The sequence below is a fragment of the Corylus avellana genome, chromosome ca2 (genome assembly GCF_901000735.1).
Source record: "Corylus avellana chromosome ca2, CavTom2PMs-1.0".
Classification (NCBI taxonomy): Eukaryota; Viridiplantae; Streptophyta; class Magnoliopsida; order Fagales; family Betulaceae; genus Corylus; species Corylus avellana.
In genome coordinates this window covers 15,878,761-15,896,782 of record NC_081542.1, presented here as the reverse complement: position 1 = coordinate 15,896,782, position 18,022 = coordinate 15,878,761, and the positions used below count along the sequence as shown (strand labels likewise).

The 18,022-nt window shown below is 36.1% G+C and overlaps 4 protein-coding genes and 1 pseudogene across 4 annotated transcripts; all 5 read left to right on the top strand.

The window, feature by feature from the left end:
• The first annotated feature begins 1,650 nt into the window (after positions 1-1,650).
• LOC132170352 (importin subunit alpha-like) lies at positions 1,651-5,459 on the top strand. Its single transcript, XM_059581304.1, has 10 exons — positions 1,651-2,013; positions 2,110-2,206; positions 2,290-2,381; positions 2,477-2,608; positions 2,709-2,894; positions 2,992-3,155; positions 3,263-3,341; positions 4,203-4,331; positions 4,520-4,647; positions 4,745-5,459. The coding sequence occupies exons 1-10, from the start codon at positions 1,792-1,794 to the stop codon at positions 5,115-5,117; spliced, it is 1,602 nt and encodes a 533-aa protein (XP_059437287.1). The 5' UTR covers positions 1,651-1,791; the 3' UTR covers positions 5,118-5,459.
• Positions 5,460-6,713: 1,254 nt separating this feature from the next.
• LOC132171300 (uncharacterized) lies at positions 6,714-9,639 on the top strand. Its single transcript, XM_059582584.1, has 3 exons — positions 6,714-7,388; positions 7,459-7,836; positions 9,040-9,639. The coding sequence occupies exons 1-3, from the start codon at positions 6,983-6,985 to the stop codon at positions 9,402-9,404; spliced, it is 1,149 nt and encodes a 382-aa protein (XP_059438567.1). The 5' UTR covers positions 6,714-6,982; the 3' UTR covers positions 9,405-9,639.
• A 1,176-nt stretch (positions 9,640-10,815) lies between these two features.
• LOC132171665 (uncharacterized) lies at positions 10,816-12,233 on the top strand. The gene is made up of 2 exons (XM_059583038.1): positions 10,816-11,274; positions 11,512-12,233. Exons 1-2 carry the CDS (start codon positions 11,101-11,103, stop codon positions 12,082-12,084), a joined length of 747 nt encoding a protein of 248 aa, XP_059439021.1. The 5' UTR covers positions 10,816-11,100; the 3' UTR covers positions 12,085-12,233.
• A 2,161-nt stretch (positions 12,234-14,394) lies between these two features.
• Positions 14,395-14,757, top strand: LOC132169154 (branchpoint-bridging protein-like). The gene has a single exon (XM_059580234.1). It carries the CDS (start codon positions 14,395-14,397, stop codon positions 14,755-14,757), a length of 363 nt encoding a protein of 120 aa, XP_059436217.1.
• Positions 14,758-17,433: 2,676 nt separating this feature from the next.
• On the top strand, positions 17,434-17,872 carry LOC132169152 (histone H1-like; annotated as a pseudogene).
• Positions 17,873-18,022: the final 150 nt, after the last annotated feature.

Genomic DNA, 18,022 nt, shown 5'->3' with positions numbered 1-18,022 from the left:
AGGGCCAAACAGTTTTTTTTTTTTTTTTTTTTAAGATTTGGCCCTTGGGGGTGGCTTTAATATTATATTATATATATATATATATATATATTATTTAAATCTACAATAATATTTTATTATTATTTTTAGTTAGTGGACAAATGTCCTATTTGTAGCTTTAGAATTTCATCTTATAAATCATAACCATAAACTAATATTTTCCAATCCAAAATGGATTGGAGAGGATCCTATGCCCTATAATAGAGTCCAATATGTTAGGTTTGGAAGAGCACATAATAGGCCTAACCTATATAACAATTATGACCACACCCATATTATTTGTTACTTTATCAATCACCACATCTTAGATCATTTTGATCACACCACAACCTTTTTTTTTTTTTTTTAAAATTATTTTTAATTTCTAATGAGCTTTTATTTTTATTTTTTTAATTGCCACTTGTCAGCTTGTCATTGGGTTGACGTGGATTTTTGTTAAGTTTTTGAACAACATATTGATGGAGGTATTATCCCATTTTTAGCCATTATCGATGTACTATCTATAATATAAAATGAAACTGAATGGACAAAAAATAAAGTTGTTAAACTAAATTGGAGAAAAATATATTTAACCATTTTTTTTTAAGAGAAATGCTATTTAGTAGACTCTTATACTAGTAACTAGGAGTGTACAAGCGGTTGCAGTTAGCGGTTATTGGCTAAACCGCAACCGCTTAAGTGGTTATTGGATTTTAGTAATTGCAATTGCTTCGCTTAGGTGGTTATTCAAATCAATAACCAGCAGTTTTATAACTTTTTTATTATTATTATTTTTTTATATGGGCTTTTGGGTTTTTTGAGGTGTTTTGGGCTTGCCTATTTTTTGGGTCAAAAGATTTCAAAAAATAATGAATATGATGAAACCCTATCCCTAACCAATAACCGTCAATTTTATAACCTTTTTTATTTTTTTATTTTATTTTTTTTTTATTTTTATGGGCCTTTGGGCTTTTTGAGGTATTTTGGGCTTATTTAAAATAGTTGTGGGTTGAAAGGTTCAAAAAAATAATGAATATGATGAAACCCTATCCCTAACCAAAACGATGTCATTTTAATGTTATATATATATATATAAGGGTAGGCGATTAGCGGTTTTTTGGGCGGAGAGGTTAGCCCTTTTTTTTTATAACCGCCAACCAAAGCGGCTATGCGGTTATAAGTGGTTAGCAGTTGCGGGGCGATTATACCCGTTTGTACATCCCAAGGGGTAGCTCAATCAGCTGTAGACTACCTTTATAAAACAGATATCACTAGTTGGAATCCTCCCTCTCCCTCTTGTGTGAACATGTCAAAAAAAAAGAAAGAAAAAAGTAGTATATTGATGTGACAATAAAAAACAACCATTGATTTTTTCTTGTTATAAGTTCTCATTAATCTAATGGTTGATTTTCAATGCCATCTCAGTATAGTTGTATGATAAAAGTCTATTAAATATCATTTAAGAAAAAAGAAAAAAAAAAAAAAAAAACCTTTTTCTCAATTTGCTCGAGAAAAGAAAGAAAAAGAAAGTCACGCCGAATTCACGAGCGCCAAGCGCCGCATATTTCAAATTCAAAAACAGAGTGGCGGTTCCGTTAATAACGTGCAAATTCAGGTCAAGTTTGGCACAGGCTCACATCCCTCCTCTGGATCCCATTTGAATTAAAACCCTTTCAGTACTCTTCGACTTCGTCAGTTCGTCTCTCATTCTACTTGGGCTTTTTCTCAGCCAACCTTGAACTGATCGATCGGATCATCGTACAGCGAAGAGCAATGTCTCTGAGGCCGAGCGCGAGAACCGAGGTCCGCCGGAACCGGTACAAGGTGGCCGTGGACGCCGAGGAAGGTCGTCGCCGAAGGGAGGACAACATGGTCGAGATCCGAAAGAGCCGCAGAGAAGAGAGCTTGCAGAAGAAGCGTCGCGAAGGCCTCGTACCTCACCAAATCCCCTCCTCTCTCGCCGCCAACCGCACTTCCGAAAGGGCCGAAACGAAGGTATTCATATTACAACCGTACGCCGCCGTTTTCAACGTTATCTAGCATAACCGTAAGCATGTCAATGTGTTGTTGCGTTTGTTAATGTAAATGCAGTTAGAAAGTCTGCCGGAAATGATCGGTGGGGTTTGGTCGGAGGACAAGAGCTTGCAGCTTGAGGCAACAACTCATTTCCGAAAGCTGCTTTCGATCGGTAAAATTTTTATGATTGAATTCGGTTTCTGATTGTGTTTTTAGTGGGTTGTTTTTTTGTTCTTACCATAATCGATTCTCCAGAGCGCAGTCCTCCGATTAATGAAGTTGTGCAATCCGGGGTTGTTCCCCGCTTTGTCGATTTCCTTGGGAGGGATGAGTTCCCACAACTTCAGGTTTGATTTCTAGCGCGTTTATGTTATTCATTTTGTTGCTGAATTCATTTTTATGTTTTTGATTGTGTTGTTCTATGGTATTGGGTGTTCTTTAGTTTGAGGCCGCTTGGGCCCTCACAAACATTGCTTCCGGGACATCAGAAAACACCCGGGTTGTGATTGATCATGGAGCCATCCCAATATTTGTCAAACTTCTAGACTCTACGAGTGATGATGTTCGTGAACAGGTGTATATCTTTAATGGGCATTGAGTTTTTATATGCTTTTATTTCGTGTTTGATTTGTATATGATCATATGTTTGATGATAATCCTTGGTTGAGCTGTAGGCTGTTTGGGCATTAGGAAATGTTGCCGGTGACTCGCCTAAATGTCGTGATCTTGTTCTTAGTCATGGGGCTTTAATGCCATTGCTGGCACAGTTTAATGATCATGCAAAACTTTCTATGTTGAGAAATGCGACATGGACATTGTCCAATTTCTGTAGGGGCAAGCCACCGCCTTTGTTTGAGCAGGTTGGAAATTTAAGCTGAGTGATTAGGGGCCTAATGCATCTTTTTCTCGTTTTCAAAATATTGTCTTCTTGATGTGCTTTTGAATCTTAATGCACAGACAAAGCCGGCTCTCCCAGCTCTTGAGCGTCTTATACATTCAAATGATGAGGAAGTCCTCACTGATGCGTGCTGGGCACTATCATATCTTTCAGATGGCGCCAATGAAAAAATCCAGGCTGTAATTGACGCAGGTCCCTGCCCCCGACTTGTTGAATTTCTAATGTGAGTGTTGGATTTTTATTAGACTATTTGAATTAGTTTTTGATTGCTTGATGTTAGAATTCTTCAAAAAAAAAAAACCTTAATGCTTGAAAATTCTGTTTGGCTAGCCATCCCTCTACGACGGTGCTCATTCCTGCCCTTCGCACAGTTGGAAATATTGTCACTGGAGATCATATGCAAACTCAGGTGTGCAATGATAATATATTCACTGTTTTCTTTTTAATCTTGTTTCTTTAAAGTTGCTTTTGATTGTTCTGTTATCATGATTTATAATTGGATGGGACACAATATTAGTTCATGAGGTGACTAGTTATATTAATTAGTATTAAAATCAAACTGCATAGTGTTACTTACAGTCTGATATATCTATAAAACGCTCTGGTGGCAGTGGTTTTCTGTTTTACTGAATTTTATAGTGAAAATGAAAATATTTTTTACTTATCCATATAATTCAACACAATTAAATCTATAGCGGGTATCAGATGCTTTTAGGATGCACTAAGCATGCCGTTTCGCATTTGAATTGGAAGATACATAAATCATTGGGCTTGGCCTCCTATTCTATGGTTTTTTTGGGGCTTATTGTCAGTGATAATGAATATTTTGGTACTATTAGATTCTTTGTGATGAAGGCTAGCCCAAAGTTGTTATTGCCAGTGTGCCCAATACAACCTTCTTCATTTCTATTGGCTTGGGACTGGCGTTCCAAAGTTGGGACTCCAATAATAGGAGTAATTTTTGCAATTAGATTGATAATTGCAACCTTTGCATACAAATAATAGAGTAGTAAAAAATGAGTTATGAAACGTTCTCGTTTGCATTGGGAATACCTTGTATTACTTTTGATTCATCTCTCTCTCTCTTTAGCTATCTATCTATCTATCTATCTGTCTATATTTTTTTAAAGAACCATGTATGTGTGTGTTTCTTAAAATTATTTTTGGAATATTGGTCTCTATATGAAATATGGGACCTTTTTGAGTTTTGAAATGTCATCTGTTTCTTTTCTGAATTGGAATTTAATGCTTCATACTCTTGCTTCTTCAGTGTATAATAAATCATCAAGCTCTTCCTTGCCTTCTGAACCTGTTGACAAATAATTATAAGAAAAGCATCAAGAAGGAAGCTTGCTGGACCATCTCAAATATCACAGCTGGAAATGTAAATCAGATACAGGTGAGCAGATAAATTCATCCGCTAAAAATGCATGCACTAATTAGAATGTTGTCATGATAATCTTTGAGACATGTTTCAGTATGGCAGTAAGGAACCTACGGAAGAAACCTGATTATTATGGGTGTGATCTCATTTCTTGTTAATCTGTTGTGAAGGGTGATATTAAGACATTTTTTGAAAACTCGCAGGCTGTAATTGAGGCTGGCATCATTCCCCCCCTTCTCCAACTACTTCAAAGTGAAGAATTTGAGATCAAGAAAGAGGCTGCTTGGGCAATTTCAAATGCTACATCTGGTGGCACCCACGATCAAATCAAGTATTATTTCTTTCCCTGCAATCATCTCTTGTTCCTGTTAAATACGCTTGCCAAATAATTGTCTTACATTTAAGTGTTTGATCTATTTGTCTGGTAGGTACTTTGTGAGCCAGGGGTGTATTAAGCCGTTGTGCGATCTCCTCATTTGTCCAGACCCAAGAATTGTCACAGTTTGCTTGGAAGGGCTCGAGAACATTCTAAAGGTTGGGGAAGCTGAGAAGAATATTGGTAAAACAGGAGATGTAAACTTGTATGCCCAATTGATTGATGATGCTGATGGTTTAGATAAGATTGAAAACCTTCAGAGTCATGACAACAATGAGATATATGAGAAGGCAGTGAAGATTCTTGAGACATATTGGACTGACGAGGATGATGAGCCGTTGCCCCCAGGTGAAGCTCCCCAATCTAGCTTTGGTTTTGGAGGGAATGAAGTTTCTGTTCCTTCTGGTGGATTTAACTTCAGTTGAAGGTATGCATGCTTACCACCTCAACTATTAGTATGAGTGCATATTCAGTAAAGACAGTTGAGATAACCTAAATTGCACTTGAGTGCAATTGTAAGAGTCCAAGCAATCGCAGGAGGAAGCCGCCTAATACATGAGCAACACCCCTTCCCCTATCTAGCTTTAGGAAAAAGAAAAGAAATGTTACTTTTAAGTTATTTCTTGTTCTCCTTGATGATAATTAGGGATTTTGTCATCCGAGTAAGAAAGATTTCTTCTTGGATGTTTCTTTTTGTTTTGGGGGATCAGTGAAATTTTGTTGGTTGTATTACTGTCAAAAAGTTATGGATTACCTAGTTTATGTTTGGTTATATTTTTCTTTCCTAAACATGTGTTACCTTCTTATGATTTTCTTGTTTGGTGCCATCCATGTGTTTTCGTTTTCATTCTATTTGCTATTGAGGCATGTGTCCTCCATATGTTAGGCAAAAGAGTAATATATTTGGATGGTGTAATCCCAATCCAAAGTGCGAGTGCTTTCATTAGTCTTTGGGCCTAAAGAAAACATAAACGTGAATATATATTCTTCCTGTTCCTTGTAGCCTTGTAGGTGTAGAAGATTCAATAAGAAGCCCATCTGCCAAAATTAACTTAAAATTGTAACGAATGAATTTGTAAGAGCAATTCAATCAATTCAGGCAACTCCTTTTTGTACACAATTTGGGCAGCCAAATTATAAGAGATGTTTATGGTGAATTTAACCGAAGTCGAAGGTATGCACTAGTATCACTATGTATGAGACACACCTAAATTAATTTTGGATTGTCTAACCACTTACTCGAGCATGAGAGTTCCATGTAGTGCCTAAATTGCTGAAAATCCTTATTTATCGACGTCTTAACTTAAACTTTTTGGAGGGTTAATGGCATCTGCAGCTTTGCACCAACTTGTGCAAAGAAAAAGAATTTGAGACCATGAACCCCAATGAGTTAATGGTTGTCTTTTTGTCTTTTTAATGCAAGTTGTTCATCTCCACTTTTGGAGTTCAATTGGTAAATGATTTCATTTCGGTTTCGGTTTGATATTGTAATAAAAATTGATTGATGTAAAAAAAAATAAGAATATTTTAAAAATAAAAAAATAAAAAAGTAAGAATATTTGGTATGGAAAAATGAAAACTTTTTGTTTTGTAGTAATTTTTTTATTTAAATAATTAAAAAAAAAATTAATGTGATGTAAAAAATAAAAGAATGTTCAAAAAATAAAAATAAATGAAATGAATAGTATCTTGCCAAAATCAGGTCAAAATCATCTATCAAAGGAACCTTACCAAGGGTTTGGGGTTTTCCCAGATCTTTCATCTCCTGCAGAAAGACCACTTCAAGTATCAAAGTAGATACTATAGAATAATCTGAAGTAACCCACTCCAGCTTCCAAATGCACAGTGGAACCAATTAAAGAGCCGTCGTCAGTCCCAGTGGCTTTTTTTTTTTTAAAAAAAAAAAACTTTTTTAAAAAGTTCTTGGTGGACGTTTCTGTGATCTGATTTGGCTACAATACCCATCTCTCCATCTCTCCACGTACTTGTTTTGTATTTAGGAACTTCCCCACATGGGTATTTCCCGTAAATTCCATTGGATTCCAGATTCTTGTGCTTCTACACGAAAGCGCAAGGAACCATCTCCTCCAATACCCTGCTGTCCAACCCGTGGGCAAGATTGTACTCTACTGTCGGATCTCGACAAACCCAAGTTGGACTTTTTTGTCTCCATGTTACCTCTAAAAAGTTCCCACGCAACAGTGGAGCCCAACTGTTCACACAGAGTTCTTGAATCAATCAATAATTTATCACCATTTTTGCCTGCAATTCTAGAACTTGGAAGACACAGATGAAAAGCCAACAATCTTCCACTGAGGAAGATGAGTATGAGTTATCAAGATCGGTTCATTGCTGGTGGCGCTCGGCTGCCAAGTTTGATGAATGCGTGAAGCTCAAGTATGACCTCCCAAATGTTTCAAGCCTAACCCCAAGGCTTAAAGTGCTGAAGGAGATGGAAAGGTTGGCTTTGATTGCGCCGGAAGGGCTTAACGAGCTCCGGCACAAGCTGCAGATGTATCGTTCCGGCGATTTTTGGGTGCCTGTAGGAGGAATCAGCAAGGAAGAGATGGACATTCCACCAACCATTACGATTCTCTTGGTGGGTTTCACTGGTTCTGGCAAAAGCTCTCTTGTTAACCTCATGTACAGTGTTCTTGGGCGCTCTGGAATCATACCTTTTGCTCAAACCTCACTAGGTAAGCCAAAGCCAAAGCCAAAGCTATGCTGTGCATTTTTGTGCCAACAATTTATGTTTGATATTTGCAGGGAGTTCTTCAAATTACACTACTATGTTGATGGAAGAGCACAATGTGTCGAGGAATATGAAAAGTGGGTTCTGTGTGTATGATTCAAGGGGCTTTATGTATGATCAAATGGGTGAGAATCTTGCAGAACTGTCCAGTTGGATGACTGATGGGGTTCATCATAATCAGCTGTGCTTAAGGCCGGGAGATAATGCATTGACCAAACTTGAAATGGAAAATCTTACCTTGAAACCAACTTCAAAGTTCGTGAGGAGGAGAGTGAATTTTGTAATGGTGGTAGCCAACATAGCAGAGATCTACAATGCATCAAAAGCAGGCGATTTCAAGCCATTGGAGGCCATTAGGGAGCTCTTCTGCTCTACTGTTTTGAGAAAATCAAGTAAGCCTTCTATTGCTTAAAATTCGTTTCTTTTTAGTACTTTTTTTGAGTAGGTAATCAAGCAAGATTGTTGACCACCTACATTGGTGCATGCACTTTTGATAAAGCCTCATAATTAATTCAAAGCGATCGAGACTTTTCCTTTGTATTACAGGCACATAGCTATCACCTCACAGCTGCATTTAGTACAATAATTTTTTTTTTTTTTTTTTAATAAGTCCTTTCTCAATCATGGCTAAATCGTAGACATCATAGTGTAGTGTCCTACACGAAGAGGATTGTGACCCTTTACCTAATGAATTTTACCTACCTAAGAAATCTATATACACTTGTCCTAAACTTTATATGAATTTTTTTTTTTTTTAAAAAAAAAACATTTGATCCCTACTCTTGTAATTCTTAAAGAATTGCACGAGGCCCACAATTCATAAAATCGTGATTGTTCATTTTACAATCATGATTTTGTCAAGTCATTTATTTCAAAGAAAGAAAAAAAATTAGGTTCTTCTAGCCTACAACTTCAAAGAGGGTGGTCAAACCACCTGATTTTGTCAAGTCATTTATTTTGAAGAAAAAAAATTTCCGTTCTTCTAGCCTACAACTTTAAAGAGGGTGGTCAAAGTACCGCTCAAAATTCTTGAGAGCGGTCCGACTACCTTTTTAAAGATTAATGAGATAGTCGTCTCCTCTTCCTCAAAACTGACTACCACCCTTCAAAAGCCTTAAAGGTGGCAGGCCACCCTATAAATCTTGAGAAGTGGTTGACCAACCCTAAGCCAATTATGGGGTGGTTGACCCCTCTTTTGAGGTGGTCCGGCCACCATACCCTCTTAGACTTAATAGTCAAATAACCTATTTCTTGAATTGGTTTTTTATTTTTTTATTTTGGCTCAAAATAGATGATGGGACAAAATCAAGAGAGTTCATTTTAAATGAATAGTCACAGTCTTAAGAATTGCAGAAATGATTATGCATGATCTTCATTGGGGTCATAGTTTTTCTCTAGCATATCAATTTCTTGTATAGACCACTTCCTATGAGCCCAGTAGATGGTCAAATTTCAATATAGATGTGCTAATTAAAGGCCTGGTAATATATTGCTTCAGAGCCTCAGCTTAGTATCTGCTAAATGCTTAATTACTCTTAATATTAAATACTTATTAATAATACAAATGTGGTAGATATAACTTGTGGCTGCTGCAGATGAGAACCCTCTCTTGATCTTGACCCACGGCGACATGTTATCAACCGAGGAGAGGATCGACGGCCGCCTGAAAATATGCGAATGGCTAGATGTATCGGAAACCACGGGGGTATATGACATAGTGTGCCTCACAGAATACGGATATCTTGCGGAAGAATCAGACCCAGTGACAGCCTACGCCTTAACTGAAGCAGTTTATAGAGCGTTGGTGATATCAGATAGAGGACATTTTCCGAAGAAGAATATGTGGGACTGGGGAGTTGTGATATTGTCGTGGGTGATGTGCTTCTTTGCTGCATTCTTCGGTTGCCTTGCTGATATATGTTCCAAACTTGGGCAGAAGGAGAAACTACTCAAGTTGTGAAGAAGAAATAATATTAATTAATTTGTTGGTGTTTAATTAACTATGTATTAGTGTAGAGTGACGATGATTATGTGTGTTTTAGGTGAGATTTGACATTGGCTAACTCGACCATCTTGATGTGTAAATACAATATTTGAGACATATTAGGTAGTCTAGTCTCATTTATTTAGCTTCTGTTTGACCAAGATTGTATTCCTATTATTGCTTCTAATAATTAAAACCAACCTTAATCTTCTGTCTCTGTGTTTTAATGGGTGTTTGATTTCGTCTTTTTGTTTTGTTTTTCCATCGTCTCTCTCTCTCTCTCTTCGTGTATTTATGTTCTTGCATCGTCTCATCTCATGTACCATATATTATAAAAAAATAGTTTAAGACATTAAAAAAAGATAGAATGTTGAAAAGTATGTAATTAAATCATTAAAAATAAAACAAAGTACATTTTGACAACTTTGACATTAAAAAGGTTACTAAAAAATATTATATGTCTTTTTTTACTTTTAAAGTACTTTTCTTTTTTCTGATTAATAAAGGGAAAAAAAGATTATAAGAAGATATATTTGAGTCTTGATTCGACTGGAGAGAGGAGAGAGGAGAGATTATTTGAGAATACTTTCAAACGCAAGGTGAAAAGCAACTTAGCTTGTGTAATATTTTCAAAATACTTCAAACATATATGTAGTTATCAAGCATCTAAACATGACAAAAATTAGTTAAAAACTAGTTTTGAAAGTGACATGCATGTAGCTAATTCCTAAAAATGGGTCTTATAAAGTGACGTGCTCTAAAAGCATGTGAGGAGCACATACTTAAACATGTAAAATTCTTAATTCACATGTTTAAATATAGGAAAAACTTTAGTGAAGACCTCCGAACTTTTACCCGCTTTGAAATGCTCCCCCTAAACTTCAACATCTCTCAATTTAGTCCTATGAACTTTCAATTGCTCTCAATTTGGACCCTTCCGTTAATTTTAGCCGTTAAAAATTAAAAAAAAAAAAAAGATCAAAACATCCCTGATTTTTGTTAAATAAAAAAATATTTTGGATGTTGGAATTTTATACAAAAGTCAGGAGTATAAACGTCATGTGACGTTTAAAATCTGACGGTGGGATCTAAATTGAAAGCAATTGAAAGTTTAGGGAACTAAATTGAGAGATTTTAAAATTTATAGGAGGTTTATCAAATCAAATGGAAGTTCAGGAATTTTCAGTGAAGTTTCCCTTTAAATATATGATTATCATATGTTAAGAGACATTTAACAATTTATTAAAGTAGTTTGTAGCTAATTTCCAATTCATTTTATTCTTAATTCATAGATACTTTTAAAAAACACATAATAATTTAATGGGATTGAATCACCAAAAAAAAAAAAAAAAATCTTCCAATTAATCACCGAGATTGTTCTAGTTAGGTACAAAGAAGGAACTTCTCCATGCTTCTAGTTTTTACTGTTACAAGAATCTCCATGCTTCTGGATGCCTCTTCCCCATGAAGCAGAAGCACAAGGTGACACATACGCAAAGCACACCACACCAATGCACTATAAAGTGCTCACACGTGAACACAGCTAGCTACACACGTGTCTTCTCCTTCCCCCACAAAGTCTTGTTGTTTCTTTTCTGTCTCTGTTCCAAGTAGACGACGATCAAAGACACCCACGAGTTGGTTGAGCAAATATTAGAATAGAAAAGCCAAAATGCAATCGAGGGTAGCAGCCACCGCAAGAAGGTCGCCTTTGGTTCTCTCTCTTGCCCACAACCAAGCTCTCCGCCGAGGACTTGCCTCCTCCTCCGCCGGTCGCACCGCTGACCCTGACATTCATTCGGGAGAGGTCGAAGCTAGCCCTGATGTGTATAACAGGAAAAACGATGTGAGATTCTCTCTCTTCTAGCTCAAGTTTTATCACTTTTTTTTTAAAAAAAAAAATTACGTAGAGTAAATTTTGTTCGGAGAAACTTCAGAAAGGATTTAAAGAGGTAGAGGTCTAAAGTGGAATTTCCCAAATTTTTTTTTTTTTTTTTTTTTTAACAATTTGGAGAGATGACAATAAAAATCAGCTGAGGATAAAAACAATTACCGTTTTAGCACTCATTTGTGGAATTTGCAGGGTCAAGGAACCGCGGTGGGTGCTGATGACACTGTAAAGCAAGAAACAGAACACAAACCAAGTACAGAAACCGGACCGTTGAAGCCTCCAAGAACACCTTATGCTTCCTCTCCGAGGCTGGAGAGCACCGGCGGCCTGAACCCACCACCGGACCCCATCATGCAGCAAAAGCGTAGCCACGGAACAACAACAATTAGCCTGGAAGAAGTCAGTTGTGCAGGGCTTGACGGCAGGCCATGGCCAAAGGACAAGGAGGAAGAGCAGAGAGACGAAAGAGAGGGACAAGTTGAGGATTACAGAGATTACTACAAGCATCACAAGGCCTCGCCATTGTCGGAGATGAAGATGGTCGATACGAGGAAGCCCATTACTAGGGCCACTGATGGGACGGCAGACGCCGACGAGGATTACGGTCATGGTAGCGATGTGATTGTGTGGAGACCGGAGCAACTTGACACGGCGGAGGAGGCGCTTATGAGGGCCGTTGAGATATTCAGGCAGAATGCTATGCGTGGTGACCCTGATCTTCCGCACTCGAGGGTTCTTAGAGAGCTTCGAGGTGAATGGTTTTGAGGAGGAGATTTTTTTTTTTAAAAAAAAAATTATTTTCTTTTTACTTGTATGAGTAATGAGTGCGTTAGTGTGCTTTCTTTGTTTCCTTTCCCTTTCCCCCTTTGATTAAAAAAAAAAAAAAGAGCCACTAATCAGAAACCAGTTAATCTAGTTAATCGCTTTTAAAAGTTGTTGGAAATATTGGTAATTGGGTTTGGTTATCGATTTTTAATTTTTTATACATCCAGTTATGTTAAAAGGGTTTTTTTTTTTTTTTTAACAACCACAACAAAACCCTAATTTATTGAAAAAAAAAAAATTATAATTGTTTTTTATTTAAAAGAAAAAAAAAAAAAAGGCCAAAAGGGTTAAATTAAGTCTAAAATATCAAATTTTTTAAAGACTCGGATAATTGGCTATCAATCGGTATATATAATCGGTAGTCGGTTATTAGTTATAATAGGATAATCATGGTTTTGGTTTTTAAAATTGACCAATCTATTATTTAGCAATTTTAGAACTGGTTTACACTACTAGGTTTTGTAGTTATTTCAGAAAAAAATTGAATAATTAAAGTACTAAAGAAGTAAATATTAAAATGAGTACAAAACACCAAATAATAATAATAACGAGTACAAAATGAGATTTTAATTAATTTTCAGAGAATTTACATCATCCTATGATATGGTAAATGGTGATAGTGATTGGGAAACAATATAAGATCGAACAATCGAACATAAATATTTACAGAACAACTGAGCATGAAGATTACTTTTACGTACCCATTGGATTTAATGTAAGATTTTGCTAGGGAGAAACCAAAAGATAGGTTGGAATTTCACTTTCGAGATGGATCAAAAAGATAATGTAACCAAAAAAAAAAAAACAACGAAAACAGAATGCATGTTTTGTTGGTACTCTCATGTTGGGCGAAGCACATGAAACATTTGTCATGTTGTTGGTCCACGGTGTTCGATCAATCGTTCTCGTCTTAAGACTTTTTAACATTCAAAATTTATTGAAATGGTATCAAGGCCGGTGATGTAGGACAACTCCGGTGGAGCGGCAGTGGTCAGGCAGAATTGAGTGCTCGATCACCGTTTGAGCGTTGGTCTACAAGATGAGTTATAGAATCAGGCAGAATTGAGTGTTCGATCACCATTTAAGCATTGGTCAACAAGATGAGTTGTAGAATCATTTGCTTGCTCGATCCTTAGCTCGAGCATATCAGCCAGCTGCATAACAATTTTGAGAAGTTTTTTAAATTGAATAAGGTGAAATTCTTTAAATTCAATTTATTAAAAGTGACATGTATCCTTAGAGTCACACATTTAGTCACATACACTGAAATGAAAGAATTTTCTTAAATTCAATTTATGTTTTGAAAAAATCTTTTTTGCTTGAGTCTCAAGTTTTATTTCTCGATAAAGTTTTTCTTTAAATTGAATTGAAGGAAAATTATTAAATTCAGTCTATTAAACGAGCATGTATCCTTAGAGTCAAAACCTTTTTTTTTTGGAAGAAATTTCTTAGAGTCAAACATTTTTAATACATCATGTTAGTCTCATACACTATGGAATGAATTTTCTCCTATTCAGTTTTTTTTTTTTTTTTAATAAAAAAACTGTGTTTTTATTTTACTATTACTGTTTTGTTTTGTTTTTGTTTTTTGTTTTTTTTTTTTTTTAATTATTTCCTAGATGTCACAATCATATATATGCTTGATTAGCATGAAACTGTTGATTTACACGTTAACTTTTTGAGAAAAAGGAGGGTTTGTGGGCACTGCATTCATTTTTCAGGCAGGCAGGCAATTGTATGGTCCAAGAACTTGATCGATCAACCACTATTCGAACTCTTGTTCTGTAGCAGTGAAAAATCATACAAAAATGTGGATGAAATTAGAGCATATATGCAGGCAATGTTATTATTATTATTCCTTTTATTTCTACGAACTAATAATTATTTTGCTCATTTTGTTTCTTCCTGGGATGGTGGGTACCACAGAAGATAAAACACCGACAAATGGTGCGGTCACCAATACACATGCATCCATAGATCCCTATCTCCTCCTCCTCCCTTTCCCTCTCTCAACGTACCCCATATCACCATTGTCTTCATTTATATCTCTTCCCTCCTCCTTACTCTTTCTCCCTCGATCTGCTCTCTCAAATTTGACTCCAAACCCCCCTCCAAAATGTTGCTTTCATTAATCTCCACTCTCCTTCTCCTCTTAATCTCCTCAGCAGCCACATCAACTACAAATACAACAACAACAGTCATGTCCAAAGACCAAATATCATGCACAATGTGCAGTGAGTGTGAAAACCCATGTCCTGTGCCGGCATCGCCTCCGCCGGTGGTGGTTCTTCCCCCTCCCCCACCACACCACCACCAGTGGTTTTGCCCCCACCGCCGCCGTCGTCGCCAGAATGCCCACCGCCACCCAAGCCCCCATGTCCTAACGGTTGCTACTCCGACTCGCCGCCATCATCAGGGTCGCCTTCGCCGCCCAATTCAGGAACACAACCGTTCCCGCTGGCGCCGCCAAACCAGATTGTTCCTTATTTTCCTTACTATTATTACGCTCCACCGGGCACCGCCACTCATTCTAACTCTGTCCATTTGAAAATGCAGCAGCCATTTGTTTCCTCCACTGTTCTCTTCATTATTACTTTTCTCTGCTTCTTCTAGATTAATTTATATGCGTTGCATTAAGTAGTGGCTCTTTCTCTCTGTGTCAGTTACTTGCTATCTCTAGAATTAGAAAACTGTTGTGGACAGAACTGTACGTGTATCAATTGGTGGAGAAAAGGAAGAAGAAATAAAGGTTGTTGGTCGAAGAATTATCGATCTCTCACATGTTTTGTGTGTGTAGTAGTGTCTTGTACTCTTATTATGTTGTTAAGGTTGAAAAAAAAATAAAGCAATTTGTAATTCTTATTATTATTATATGCTCGATCGTTAATCATTTCTTATTTTCCTTTTTCAAGTTTATTAATTTTCCTTCTTGGAATAAGATTTCTTTTCAAAATCAGCCCGCAAGTTGCAAACTTAACAAATAAAAGGTGGCACTATCACTCTAAAGACAGCTGGAAACTAACCTTATTATAACGCAATTAACATATTTGAAAGTTAATTGTTTTCTTCATTTCATAATATAGGGACGAATATGGGGAGATTAATATAATTTCTTTATATAAGAGGAAAAATGGAAGGTTGTCTAACAGAAAAGCAAGGTGGCGCAGAGATTCTACGCACCTGGAGTCCACTAAGGATCATGGCCATCACTTTTTTTGGTTGGTTGAAGATAGGGTTTCAAGGTTTAGAATCTCGATGCTGCTGCACATGTCAGTGGAATATATATATATATATATATAATGTGTACTGGAAGTTATAATGAAGAAGATAAAATGATGATATAACGTATGGAGATGAATGGAGAAGGAGACAGAAAGAAGAGAATGGGGCTCGTGGTGGTGGGGTTGTAAATTGGAGGTGGCGGGCCACCACCAAAGGTCAAAAGTTAGTGGATTTGGCTCTTCTGTAATTATTATTATTATTGGTCCTTCAGTTTCAATTTGACTGCCAACTGCAGGAGGACAACATTCACTTTCGTGACTTTTGTCTAATCACTAAACTACTTCACGAGGGACACTCTTGATACTTGATACTCAACTCTTTTTTTTTTTTTTTTTAGTACTGTTTTATAATCATCTCTCATTTCACTCAATTCTATTCTAACGTTGCAATGTTCATGATTTTTTAATTCGATATTTATTAAAAAAATAAAAAGTTGATGAGCATATATAGTCACATTAGTCCTGTGATATAAAAATGTGATGAAAGTTGAATATTTAGAATTGAAAAATACTACATATCTCAAATTTTATTTTCAAATGACGTGTTACCATCTCATGAGTTGGTGACACACTTTTCAAAATAATAAATCTCATAAGATGACGATACATCATTTGAAAAATAATTTTTAAGAGAAAAATTTGGAATGTGTAACACTCCTCTTTTAAAATTTAGAATTACTTTTAATATTGGTTGATTCAATGACTAAGAGAAACTGTCACATTAATCCAATAAGGTAAAAGTGAGATGATGGTGTTATATTCATATTTATTATACGTCAAACATTTTCCTTAAATGTATTCTCCCTCGTAGTTAAAATGCATGAGATTTAAATAGTTAAATATGGAAAAAGAAATTTTAATAAAACAACGGGTGCAAGGTTGTTATATATACTTAAGGGATAAATGCAAAATTGGTTTATGTGGTTGGCCTAAATTACAAATTACTTATTGTGGTATAACAAATAATTTATATGTTTATGTAGTTAATCTAAATTATAAATTACTCCATGTGGTATAAAAAATAATTTATAAGTCCTCACGGTATACCAAAATAACAGTTTACTCCCTAGAATCAATTTTTGTTAAGTAATTTAACAGAATCGATTACTTTGTCACGTCGTACTACTATAATAAATTAACATAGTCTCTTTTATCCCCAAAATTTTACTATGTGCATGGCATAAGCCTCCCTCATTTTCATCTTCTTCGCCACAATTTGAGAACATTTTGCAAGAATTTGACGGTCGCATTTTGTGAAGCGGCTGATGAAGATAAAGACGAGGGGGGGTTACGCACGTAGTAAAATTTTTGGAATATAAGAGATTGGGTTAGTTTACTGTAGCCGTATGACGTGGAGTGAGGGCTGATGTGTAATCTTAGCTAGCGTTGTAAAATGATATGAAGAATCCTAATTGTCAATTTTGGAAGTCAGAAATTAATAATAACACGTGTTATGTTTTTATTGGGTATAACATGGTAAATTGACAGATTTTATTAAAGTTACTTAACGAAAATTGATTTTAGAGAGTAATTTATACTACAATGAATAATTTATAATTTAAGCCAACTACAAAAACCTATAAATTATTTTTTATACCATATGAAGTAATTTGTAATTTAGGTCAACCACAATAACCAATTTTAAAAAGCCTTACTTTCAAGTTTTATTCACGTTTTTTCTTTTTTTAAAAAAATAAAAAATAAAAAAAGAAGCTTCTATGTGAAAACTGTCGAATTTTCATACGTCACAGACTCCCAGGCGTTTCAATAACAAACCGTTGTTTGTCTTATCCATCTCCAAATGTAAGACTCGGGGACTCAAAACGACCCACGTCCACCGCATTAAACGCAGCAATCAATTAACCGCCGAAATTCAAATACCTCATATAATTAAGTAAGGATTAACCATCAAAATCCCTCTCTTAATTAATTAACACACCACAGTACTCATTCTCCCTCAGTCCCTCTCTCCGACGCAACTCTCCCCTGCCAGAGTCTCTCATCAGAAATGGCAAAAGCATTAACCGTTGCTGTTGCAAACAAGAACAAAACCCGTCATCCTCCTTATTTTGAGGTCCTCCAATTTTCCCATTTTTTCCCTTTCTAAACCATCATTTTTCCATTTTCTGCACAATTATTATTTTTTTTGTTTTTGGCAGATGATAAGGGAGGCCATATTGACGCTGAAGGAGCGGAAAGGGTCGAGCCAGCAAGCGATAGCGAAGTCGATAGAGGAGAAGCACAAGAAAGTATTGCCATCAAAATTCAAGAAATCCCTGTCGGTGCAGTTGAACAAGTTTGTCAAGTCCTAGAGGCTTTTCAAAGTCAACAACTCCTTCAAGCTCTCCTCCGCCAACAACCCCAAGTTGGGCCCCAAACTGACCCACAAAACGAAGAAGGCCAAGAAGATTGCAGAGAAGCCCATGAAGAGTAAGAAGGCCGGCTAGGAAGTAGGAAGTGATTTAATGTTAATTAAGGTTGACAATGTTGTTCTATTTAATATTAATTGTTGCTTTTTTATGTGTATTTAATGTTGTTGTTTATTAGATAAGAAAAAAATATATATGTGTTATTAGAATATATTGATCAGCAACATA

What these genes read in the sequence shown, in the direction of transcription:
- LOC132170352 (XM_059581304.1), top strand. Translation starts at nt 1,792, where the DNA reads ATGTCTCTGAGGCCGAGCGCGAGAACCGAGGTCCGCCGGAACCGGTAC. An exon ending in CACCGCCTTTGTTTGAGCAG is followed by an intron (nt 2,895 to 2,991) that starts GTTGGAAATTTA and finishes CTTAATGCACAG; the next exon opens with ACAAAGCCGGCTCTCCCAGC. An exon ending in CGACTTGTTGAATTTCTAAT is followed by an intron (nt 3,156 to 3,262) that starts GTGAGTGTTGGA and finishes CTGTTTGGCTAG; the next exon opens with CCATCCCTCTACGACGGTGC.
- LOC132171300 (XM_059582584.1), top strand. Translation starts at nt 6,983, where the DNA reads ATGAAAAGCCAACAATCTTCCACTGAGGAAGATGAGTATGAGTTATCA. An exon ending in TTTTGCTCAAACCTCACTAG is followed by an intron (nt 7,389 to 7,458) that starts GTAAGCCAAAGC and finishes TGATATTTGCAG; the next exon opens with GGAGTTCTTCAAATTACACT. An exon ending in TACTGTTTTGAGAAAATCAA is followed by an intron (nt 7,837 to 9,039) that starts GTAAGCCTTCTA and finishes TGGCTGCTGCAG; the next exon opens with ATGAGAACCCTCTCTTGATC.
- LOC132171665 (XM_059583038.1), top strand. Translation starts at nt 11,101, where the DNA reads ATGCAATCGAGGGTAGCAGCCACCGCAAGAAGGTCGCCTTTGGTTCTC. An exon ending in TGTATAACAGGAAAAACGAT is followed by an intron (nt 11,275 to 11,511) that starts GTGAGATTCTCT and finishes TGGAATTTGCAG; the next exon opens with GGTCAAGGAACCGCGGTGGG.
- LOC132169154 (XM_059580234.1), top strand. Translation starts at nt 14,395, where the DNA reads ATGTCCTGTGCCGGCATCGCCTCCGCCGGTGGTGGTTCTTCCCCCTCC.